Source organism: Protomyctophum bolini (genome assembly GCF_963924005.1).
Source record: "Protomyctophum bolini genome assembly, chromosome: 21".
Lineage (NCBI taxonomy): Eukaryota > Metazoa > Chordata > Actinopteri > Myctophiformes > Myctophidae > Protomyctophum > Protomyctophum bolini.
Window position 1 is genome coordinate 22,973,417 of NC_137882.1, and position 12,046 is coordinate 22,985,462.

Genomic DNA, 12,046 nt, shown 5'->3' on the forward strand with positions numbered 1-12,046 from the left:
AGTGCTTTAATTGGTTTGAGTGAACGCTTATGGAAGGGAGTGTATTATTATCGTTATAGTCATCAATATATGTGTAGAACAATAAACATCACAGAACATGAGTTGGCCTCTCTCATCATGGGAGAGGGAACATCCACCAAAACAACCATCATCGCAGACCACGCACGCATGCACGCGCGCACACACACACACACACACACACACACACACACAGCAATGTTAACTCTGGGGAGGCATAACCTATTAGGGGGTCTCCTTGCCCAAGTTGTTTTTGTGTGCAAATTCAACAGATTTGTCTCCCAATAACATTTTTTGGAGACATTTTTGTTTCGTAAAATCGGAAAAGGCCAAAGGAAATTGCCGCAGCCCTGCCAGATTGTGCCTGTCCCCCCAGGTCTCCTATCGTATTTACAGTCTCCATTTAATTCCCTTAATAAGCACTTGACAAATTAAATCCCATGTCAAACACAAAACTTTTGTTCCCTGTAACTTGGACAAATCCCACCGTCCCCCCAAGCAAGCACACGTTAAAAAAATACATTTGATTCAAACAAACATTATACATTTACACACCGTACGATATTATTCAAGCTAAATGTAGGTTACATGGCAGAATGCTCGGCGTTTAGGGTTAACTCTAAGCCCAATTCATACTTTGTCGGAAGGTGGGGGAGGTTGCGTGTCAAAAATACCAAGCTCAGATCTATAACGGAGTAGAAATTGTGAAAATAGCCGATCAACAAGCAAAGATTTGCTACCTTTTCTATTCGACGTAAAGTACGTAAGTATACAGGGCTTAACCCGGTGTCCATATTCTGAGTGGAACATTTTCCAAATAATTGTCTCACAAAGCTTGTGGATCTGCTATTTTTGACTTGGATATCACCCATTCTTGAGATAAGGGACAAAACTTTTTTCAAACTGGATTTTTTTTTTTTTTAAGATACATTCAAATCAAATAGATGTATTTGTAGACACAGGTCTCAACTACCAATCTTGAGAAGGAACAGGTTTTTCGCATAACATTTCTTTCTAAAATGGGACATTTATGCACTTAATACCTGATTCATGTCAACTCCGTCAGACACACTAAAATCCCTTTTAATTGAATTTTATCGTTTCAACAATAATATAAAGTCCTCAGTTATCTTATAATGGCTTTCAGTAATCAAGTTAAGTAATACAAATCTTTTAATATTATTTTGTTCCAATATCACACTATTATGAAATATCCAATTTCTCAAAACCGTCATTTCAACCTTTATTTTCAATATTATAACATGAAAACCATGTAAAAAAAAAAAAAAATCATCATTACGTATCATTTCAGTTGGTGTTTCAATACATAAGCACAAAAGATTTGACAGCGAATTTTCTATTTCTTTGGAAATTAACAAAAACATCACGGGACGAACGTCTGACGGAGTTGACGAACATCTGACGGAGTTGACAAGTTTAACTGATTTAGGTTCTAGACCACCTAGGATCTTGATTCTGGTGACTAATCCCACATTTTCAAGGATGAGGAATACAGTGGTACTATTTAGATTTGCCCTGTGAACATGGCAGCCATTTTTCAAAATGGCCGCCAACTTTCTGTTATTTCCCAATAACTCAAGTTCTACACCACCTAGGATCTTGATTCTGGTGACTAATCATACATTTTCAAGGATGTGGGATACATTGGTACTATTTAGATTTGTCCTGTGACCATGGTAGACATTTTTCAAAATGGCCGCCAACTTTCTGTTATTTCCCAATAACTCAAGTTCTACACCACCTAGGATCTTGATTCTGGTGACTAATCATACATTTTCAAGGGTGAGGAATACAGTTGTACTATTTAGATTTATCCTGTGACCATGGATGGTAGACATTTAAAAAAATGGTGGACCTGCTATTATTTTACCAATTTACTCAGGGAATATTATCAGAATAATATAAAATCTGTGAATACATTTCTTACCAAGAATTTTCTTCACCAATGTTTGTAAAGGTGTCTACTAACATATCCCACATTGGTTTTTATTTGACCACCCTAGGGGCATGTTTGACAGCTGCTGAAAGTTGGGTACCATCAACAAACAATATACATAAATTTCATTATGCTTTAAGTAGAATGTGGCATGTCAAACTAGGGGCTTTTCATGATTCTGGATCCATTCCAAGCATTAGTTTTGCACAAAAAACACTACGTTGGCTAAAAACGGCCATAGCCATCATCACAGATGTGATGAGGTCAGCACATGTCGGCACATTTGGGCAAGTGGCTATGGCCAAACTAGGGGGTCTATGGCCAAACTAGGGGTCAAACTCCTTGGGCTAAATTTGGTGAGGTGAACAGTGAGCAGTGAACAGTGAGCGAAAGACTGAAGACAGAAGATTTGGCTTCAGGACCATCAGGCAGGATGTGCAGACACTGAAGGCATCAGTGTCTTTCTCTGTGTCCCCAGCATGTCAACCAAAGCAATGTTACCAAATCAAAGGAGCCTTCACCTCATGTCACCTGGGGCTGGGTGAGCAATCGTATCCTGTATCTAAACTCACAACTAAATACAGACACTTGGCCAGACTGCCGTTTGAAAGGGTCAAACCCCTCATCCTGATTGGGGAAGACCACCCCACCTAATCACACCAACCGAACAAGTGAGGTTGGGGCCTCCAGGTGGGCCAGCAGCCATCTGCACAAGACTGGGCTGGACCCTGCAGGAAAGCAATCTCCAGCCAAGACAATGTAAGTTGACTATAACAGAGCCCCAGAACACAGAGCTCAGGAGAAGGATGGAGAAACACTGGCAGGAGGCCACCAAGATACAATGCCCCAGAGACCCAGAGTGTGCCACCACTGGCAATAAGGAGATCAACTGCTGCAGCAAAGATGTCATGAAAGGCAAGTCTCCACCAAAAAAAACCCTGAACCTAATCGGGGTGTCAAGAGACCAAAGTTTCTCCCCCACAGTTCCCTGCAGTGGCCAGTGAAGTCAAACTGTGCATCTGTACCTGAAAGGGGCAAGTCAAAGGCCAGAAAGCCCACCTCCTTTTAATGTCCTGTCAGTAGAAACTCAACCTGCACCTGAAATAAGCCCTTACCTCTCCCAGAGAAAGATCATCCTTGAAAATGTAATGATTAGTCGCCAGAATCAAGATCCTTGGTGGTCTAAAACTTGAGTTATTGGTAAAATAACAGCAGGTTGGTGGTCATTTTGAAAAACAATGGCTGCCATGGTCACAGGACAAATCTAAATAGTACCACTGTATTTCTCATCTTTTAAAATGTATGATTAGTCGCCAAAATCAAGATCCTAGGTGGTCTAAAACTTGAGTTATTGTAAAATAACAGCAGGTGGCGGCCATTTTGAAAAAAAAAAGGCTGCTATGGTCACAGGACAAATCTAAATATTACCAATGTACCCCACATCCTTGAAAATGTATGATTAGTCACCAGAATCAAGATCCTAGGTGGTGTAGAACTTGAGTTATTGTAAAATAACAGCAGGTGGCGGCCATTTTGAAAAATGGCTGCCATGGTCACAGGGAAAGTCTAAATTGTACCACTGTATCCCTCATCCTTGAAAATGAGGTCTTAGTCACCAGAATCAAGATCCTAGGTGGTGTAGAACTTGAGTTATTGTAAAATAACATCAGGTGGCGGCTCTTTTGTAATATGGCTGCCATGGTCACCACGAGACAAATCTGTGATGGCCCCATAGCCAAAAATGTTCCTTAAGGCATGCTCTAACTGTGTGCCAAATTAGAATACTGCCCATTATTCAAAAACAATAATTTTATTGTTTTAGGAACACTTTTGTCAACTCCGTCAGATACACGTCAACTCCGTCAGACACAAAATCTGACGGAGTTGACGTCTGACGGAGTTGACAAAATGGCATTTGTTTTCATCTTAACCCTCTTTAGTACAATGTAGCCATTTTGTTTTTGCTTAATTTTGTTAGCTAAACCTAACCCCTAAACTAAAATAATAAACATTATTTTTGAATTCTTAACAAAGATCATAATAATGTCCTGACGGAGTTGACATGTAAAAGCTGTGACCACATTGTTATCAACATTGTTTGTTTAAAATATCAAACAATTGAATGCTTGTCAGACCAGGTACTCCACTGTTGCAACAAATATAAATGGGACTTGGAAAAGGAGTCTTCAGGCTAAATCTGTCGACAATATTTTCTGATTAATTTAAGACTTTTAAAAAAACCTGACGGAGTTGACGGAGACGTGGGACGAACATTTGATATGAGATATTTAATAGAAAATATGAATTAAAATTAACTGTGTATATTATTTGCTATGTTGTTGACAATCTACTTTAATTTAGTATGTATATTTATGTGATTGTGACAGTATTAGACACTTTTTTGGCAGTTTGAAATTGTGGCCACTTGCTGGGGACAGGCTAAATACAGGCCTTTTTGGGTACAGGGCCTGCTTTTAACTAATTCAGATGGAATATGAAAACAATTATAATGAAATTAAGGGCATAATAATACACAACTGTATTACACTTAACTTTGCAAGTGCTTTTATTTTTATGAATTAATTTATTTTTTACATAAAATAAGGCTCTTATGTGTGGGACATGTTTTTTCCACTTTTGTCCCTCATCTCAAGAATGAGTGATATAATTTGGTGTAGAGTGGATTGACAAAAGGTTCTAACAATAGTTGTATAACTCTTCAAGTCCAGCTCTCTAGGACTACGGGGGGTTTTGACTTTGAGGTTATTAAGCACTCGATGAACGCTGAGCATTTTGCTGTGTAGTTTTGACCCGTCAGTGGGATCATGTACAGAGTGAAACAACTGCTGTTGGCAAAAATCCTCACTGCAGTCGACTGGTTCAAAGGGAGGTGGGGCGATGAGGGGATGAACACGAGGGGTGAGTGAAGTGGGGAAGGCGAAGGGTGTGTGTGTGTGTGTGTGTGTGTACTGGGCGGAAATTTGCGCGCAATCGTCTGTCATTTGTGTCTGATGACGTCCGACCCGCACCATCACCCCACCCCCTCAACAAAGGGAAAACTCGCTCTCCCAGCATGCACTCTGTTGGTTCTATAAGTGAGCTTGCACCTTTCTCGTGACTACAGGAGGCCTCCAGGGCCAAAACAGCAGAGTGGGACTGGAAATCACGCGTGATCCCCTGCTTGATGTTTATAGTAGGCTATAGAGTAAAAAAAAAAAACATAAAACACAAATAGCCCGTTTTAGTGAAAGCCAAAAAAATGGGTCAAGGTGTTTCTTCTTGTATGAATCACACAGGGCGGGCAGGCAGACGTGGTCTACTCTGGACAACATCAATCCAGGTTAACGTAAAAAGTGCAAGAAGGTAAAAAAAAGAAATCTCTTAGCAATGACATGTGGTTTGAGTTGAACACACGTAGGAAAACCCCCATCCCTGATGTGTGACGTTGCCATCTGGGGCTAATGCTTGGACAATACATGAAGATGGCGGATCGTGCACACACACACACGCACACACACACACACACACACACACACACACACACACGGAAGGACGGAAGGACGGACGGGCGGACAGACGGGGGTTTAACACGAGCACAGAAGCTGTGTCAACGACCACGAAGGTAGACAATGTCCCCCAGATGAACTTAACGATCAGATTGATGAACAGGATTGACCTCAAAACGACCAACTGAAACTGATCCTGAGATCAGATCTCGACTCTGAACCTTCAATTCACGACACCGTTGACTCCTTTTAGCCGCCGTCGGGCAGAAGAAACCTCCACATATTTAAACTTTTTTGGGTTTTTTTTTTCATAAATGAACGCCCTAGTTCAGTGGTTTTCAACCAGTGGTCCGGGGACCACCAGTGGACCCTTACGGGCTCCATTTGGTTTAATTTTACGCTCCCAAAGAGTTAAATTATTATTATTAATCATCTGAATTACTTAATTTCCAAGAATCTACACAATTAGACAATGTAGAAGAATTGTTATTTTGATCGTTTGCCTATTATTTCTCCTAAATACAGCATGGAATTGTGGACAAAAACCAAACAGTTTTGGGTCTGAGAGAACTAAACCTCATCAAATGGTGGTCAGTGGGTAAAATGCAGAATAAATAGTGAGCGCTGGTATCAAAATGTTTGAAAACCACTGCCCTAGTTGATCACTCTACACGGCTTCACAGTAAAAGCATCAAAAGTAGCACATGGGGAAAGCTTGTTGATCTGCTAGCTTTTGGCATTTGTTTTTAATTTGAATCCTGAAAAGTAACAGTTTTAAACATAATGAGGTTTCCACCCGACAGAGACGTTTTGCTTGTTTTGTCAAAACATAATTATTGTCAATCAATGACGGTTGTCGTTGATCACTTTGATTAACGTGAACAAAGCAAAAAAAAACAAAAAAAAGAATACATATGTTTTAGAACAATGGGGCAAAAGTCGGGGGAATAATACCACATGTTAAAGTAAACACCCTATTATTAAAATAGCCTTTGTTCAAAAACAAGAAAAAAAAACAAAAAAATAATACAAAATTAAATAATTCTTGGAGTATAAAGGCACACCTCTTCCACAGTGTATACAATGAAGAAAAAAACCCCCAACAAGAACAACAACAAAAGAAAACAGTTATTTAAAGCATGGCAGGGGACTGATTATTATCATCATTATTATCAATATTATTATTATTATTACACTGAAGAGGGACACAGAGAGAGGGTTAAAGTGGAACAGATATGCAGGAAACAGCAAAACACCACAGACTTGGGGGTGGGGTGGGGGGGGGGGGGGGGGTGCAGGATACGCCATCCCGCAAAACATGCAATTTTGTTTTAACTTTTTTTTTCTGCCGTTTTCGTTTTTAAACTTTTACAGTACATTACAGTAATAACAGTAAGCCCATGATGTACAGCTTTCCTTTCAGAACGCTTTTTCTTCATTTAAACCACAATGCCACACATTCACTCACTCACAAAAGATGGGTTCGTCTTTCCACTTCTTTACATTATATTTATAGTTTCTTCCCCCCCTCCCCCCGCCCCCCCCCTGACTAAAATACAACTATTATGTATACACGACTAAAATTGCAATGTAAAAATATAAATGTGGATATAATCTGTGATATCTTGAACGAAACGTTGGCATGGATGGAAGTCGTTTTTTGTTTTTTTTCGTGTGTGCGTCATTGAGGGAGAGGACGACACCGACGTTTAAATACGTCGGTTAAATTCCCACCGACCGACTGACTGAACACACGACGCGCCAAAAAGGTTCTCCTCACATTATATGCACAGGTAATAATATTGCATTTCCCTTGTTTTAAGACCACATAGGACCCGGTGACTCGGGATAATCATTATGCATAAACATTTGGTTCCTTTTCCTTTTGTGCAAAATATACAAAAAAAAAAAAAAAAAAAAACACACACCACGCACACACACACACACACACACACACACACACAGAGAGAGAAGATTTACTATGTCGATTCATAAAGTCCACTAAATTCAAAAACACCTTTTTCAACAACATTATCATCGTCAGCATCAACATCAACACACAAACATCGATGAAGAACAATAAACTCACAGCCAGGTTAGATTAGAGGGGGGGGATTTGTCGCAAAAAATAGAGCTAGAAGCTCACAACGATGTGCATCCTCGACGTGTTGAGAGCTTGTAGATCGATCAACCCCACTATTATATTTCCGACGTGTGACATTGCCATACGATTTAGGCGAAAAACAACTATATTGTTCCATCATTCCAACCTTTCTTTGTCTTTCTATCTTTTCTGCTGGCACACGCACGCACACACACACACACGCACGCAGCTGGTATGATTCTGGCGTTAAGGAGATGTCTGTATATCCGTCTGCCCTGGAAGCGTGGAGTGGCGTGGCCAAGTGGGCTTCGGTCGCCCCGCTGTCCCAGTTCTGAATGAGCACTCGACGCCTGTTTAAATATTACCATAACTTCTATTCCATCCAGTCCTTTCAGACGTGTATTAAGGGTTAGAAAGGACGGCTGCATGGGGGCCTGTGAGATTGTATTATTTATAGAAGCAACTGCTCTTTCCATTTTTGCTTTCGACCGGCACTATGACGCCCGATCATTACAACTTCCATTCACAGATTGTTTTTTGTTTTTTTTAGGAAGAGTTTGCAAATGTCTGCTTGCTGTGATTTATACCGACGGTGAAGCCTGAGTCATGCTTTCTTTGCGCGCCGATGTCGCCCGCGGAGAATAGCCGACCTACGAGCTAACACGGTGCGAGCTTGTAGGCAATGGACAGCAACTCAGTAGAGGCGGGGTGTGCGTTCAGAGAGCGAGTGTGTGTTTGTTTGTGTGTGTGTGTGTGGCAGGACGATAACCCGGGGACTCTGATCCGCCGTCAAATGTAAACGGGTGAAAGGAACAACCAGGAACAAGCCAGGGTGGGGAGGTGCTAGCAGGTGATTGGTGGGATGAGTGGGACGAATCGTTTTTGGCCGAGAACATGTATATATATATGGCGATTGGGTGGGGGATATCGGGCCGTTGGCCCATTGGAAGACTGCTTCCTGCTTCCTTTGAGGCGAAGCGATTGCATTGGACGAGGCTCAACGTAAACACCCTGGTTACTTCCTGGTCGGACCCTCTCCTACTCGCTGTGACCTCTGACACCCCTGTGACCTCTGACCTCCCCATCCCCCCCTGCCCTTGGAAAGGGAACAGACAGAACGTGACAAATTACGAAAACAAACAAAAGCAAAACAAAACAAGGAAAAAAACCACTATACAACTCCATGGATGCGGGACGTTGCATTAGAGCAGGCAATAATAAAAGCCATATTTCCCAAACATGAACAAATCAGACAAAGTCAAAACAAATTATATAAAAAAAAAAACACGACTTGAAAAAAACCCACAGCTCTCCTCGTCGAACGACGTAACGAAAGAAAAAAACCACAAAAATAAATCAAAACAAAAAACGGAGGAGAGGTTATATAAATGTAAACAAATTATGTTTTTTTTTTCTTTTTCTTTTCCCTCGTAGCTGCAGAGCGCGATGCGATGCCCCCCCCTTTTTGAAAGGAGAGAAGGACGACAGGACAGAGGGAAGCAGGGAGAGATGAAGGGAAGAGGCTTGAGGGAGAGAGACAGACTGATGCACAGACCTAATTCTCTCAACGTGGATGTGTTTCCTCTCCTTTGCTCCCTACTCGTCTGTCCCCGTGGGTAGCCCCCCCACCCCACCCCACCCCCTGGGTAGGGCGGGGCAGGGTGGGCTATGACAGGATAGTGGTGATGAAATCGTAGAACCTCTTGGAGTATTGCTCTGGGTTCACCGTGGAGATCTCTGCTCCAGCCTGTGAGACGGGGGCGCGCACACACGCACGCACGCACGCACGCACGCACGCACGCACGCACGCACGCACACACACACACACACACACACACACACACACACACACACACACACACACACACACACACACACACACACACACACACACACACACACACACACACACACACACACACACACACACACACACACACACACACACACACACACACACACACACACACACACACACACAAAATATGTATTTATGTAATTATGTCCACATAAACAGAAGTGCAAGGATGCCTTGTGCAACACTGTCAGTGCTGTCAAGACAACAGGAGAACATGATGCCACTAGTTATACAAAGTGCATAGACCGGCAGAACATTGTTACATACAGTATAGCTGACGTAATGTATACTAGTTGACATACTGTACTTGTCAGAGCCAGCAGACATAAATCATGGATAGAGGCTGATTAGACCCACTGGCAGAGCCTGAGCAGAGCCACACATACTGTACAGTGAAGAAGCCTGTCTGCATTCATGGTGAATGACAGGTACAGTAGGCAGCACACTTATACGTACAGTACGTACCCCATGTTTGACGGTCTTGGCAGCGTGGGCGGCTTTCTTCTTGGCATCGTAGTGCTGCAGGATGTCGATGACGGCCATGAAGTACACCTCCTTCCTGGGAGCGTCTGGAGGGCGAGAGCAACGCACCCACAATGCATTAGGGCTGGACAATTAAACGGAACTTTCAAACGGAACAAAAAACTATTTAATTGCACCGGGCGGATATTATGGCAAATTACTTAAATATGCAAAGAAATCACTGACACATTTAATATTTCTTTCTTTAACAAAACATTTATAAAATAACGGAAATAGTTGTCACGAAGTGACGTGATGTATGTAACGTGTCATTTTTGAAAAATGTTTAAAAACTGTATGGACATTTCTCAACATGGAAACGATTGACGATTATGCCAAAAAGATTATTGCGATTGTCTCAAATAATTAATGTAATAATTGTGACAGACCCCTGGGTAATAACAAGATCATGGCTGAAGCACAGTGTTGCAATAGAAAATAAATATTGACGACGTTCCGACCACTTTCTGGCCTTGACAGCCCATTCATCCAAACAGATTTGGATTTGCAATCTGATTGCATTAAACAATGTTAAACTCACCAACATTGCAGCTGTACGAAAAACTTGAATTATCCTCTTTCTATCTGCAAAGTTTTTGTTTCATAAAAATCCACCATAGAAACATTATGAGCTACTTTCTGTCAAGACATGCCCTGCATTTGATTCTTTTTCCAAGTGTCAGAGTTTGGAAGTGCTTGTTTTCAAAAACACAACATTTTGCTGCCTCCTGCATTATGTGACATTTAGAAACAGAAACAGATGAGTGATTTCCAACGAGCGCTTCCAAACTCCAACACTCCATCCATGCTGCTCAATGTTTTGCCACTCAGTCTAGATGAGGGGGGGCGTGTCCTGATGGGAAAACCATGCACGTACATACTCTCTATTGGAGCAGATGAGTGTGCGGGTTTATGTATTCTTATTTTTCTGACGTCACTTTCCAACCCAGCACCTCTACCAGCTGATGCGTGGTGTGTGCGTATTCTATCAGTCGTTTCCCTGAAGCACACTGACGATTGGCCACAGCGTCAGTGTGCGAGGCAGCGGTGGCCGAACGGTTTGCGGAGCGGTCTTGATATCGGAAGGTCGCTAGTTCGTATATATCCCTGGACCGGCACGTTAAAATTACCACCGCTGAAGTGCCCTTGGACAAGGCATTGAACCTCTAACATGAAATGTTCTATGAGCAGGGCCTGGCTGTTAACAAGTTCTTGAGCTTAGTCCAGTTTCCCTGGGTAAACATGGTACCTTTCCTTTCCTTTAGTCCAGTTACCCTGGGTAAACATGGTACCTTTCCTTTCGTCCAGTTACCATGGGTAAACATGGTACCTTTCCTTTCCTTTAGTCCAGTTACCCTGGGTAAACATGGTACCTTTCCTTTCCTTTAGTCCAGTTACCCTGGGTAAACATGGTACCTTTCCTTTCCTTTAGTCCAGTGACCCTGGGTAAACATGGTACCTTTCCTTTCCTTTAGTCCAGTTACCCTGGGTAAACAATGGTACCTTTCCTTTCCTTTAGTCCAGTTACCCTGGGTAAACATGGTACCTTTCCTTTCCTTTAGTCCAGTTACCATGGGTAAACATGGTACCTTTCCTTTCCTTTAGTCCAGTTACCCTGGGTAAACATGGTACCTTTCCTTTCCTTTAGTCCAGTTACCCTGGGTAAACATGGTACCTTTCCTTTCCTTTAGTCCAGTTACCCTGGGTAAACAATGGTACCTTTCCTTTCCTTTAGTCCAGTTACCCTGGGTAAACATAGTAACTTTGCTTTGCTTTACAGCAGCACACTCACTGTCGTGGCTCTTGATGGCGTAGACGTCTATGGAGGGGTCGAACTCTCCGGGCGACAGCGGCTTGGTGCTGTCCAGCGTGTTGCTGGGGCTGTCGGGGGGCGTGCCGATGCCCCCGCCGCCGTCGCTCTCGCCGTCGTCCTCGCCCTCGTTGTCCTCGCTCTCCACGTCCTCCTGCTCCGCCCGCTCCACGTCATGGATGCCCACCAGCAGGCTGTAGTCCATCAGCTTCAGCTGGGCCAGGAACTGGCATGGTGGGACACACGGGACGGGAAGCAGCAGGTAGTAGGT

The 12,046-nt window shown here is 42.6% G+C and overlaps 1 protein-coding gene across 1 annotated transcript in view; it reads right to left on the bottom strand.

Moving 5' to 3' along the window:
* Positions 1-4,623: 4,623 nt before the first annotated feature.
* The window catches only part of pip4k2aa (phosphatidylinositol-5-phosphate 4-kinase, type II, alpha a), a 78,147-nt gene continuing 70,724 nt past the window's right edge, over positions 4,624-12,046 (bottom strand). The window contains exons 8-10 of the mRNA XM_080794351.1: positions 11,758-12,001; positions 9,909-10,012; positions 4,624-9,332 (exon numbers count right to left, since the gene is read on the bottom strand). Coding sequence (XP_080650477.1) covers positions 9,252-9,332; positions 9,909-10,012; positions 11,758-12,001 — 429 coding nt within the window. The 3' untranslated portion in view covers positions 4,624-9,251. The remainder of the gene's footprint in view (positions 9,333-9,908; positions 10,013-11,757; positions 12,002-12,046) is intronic.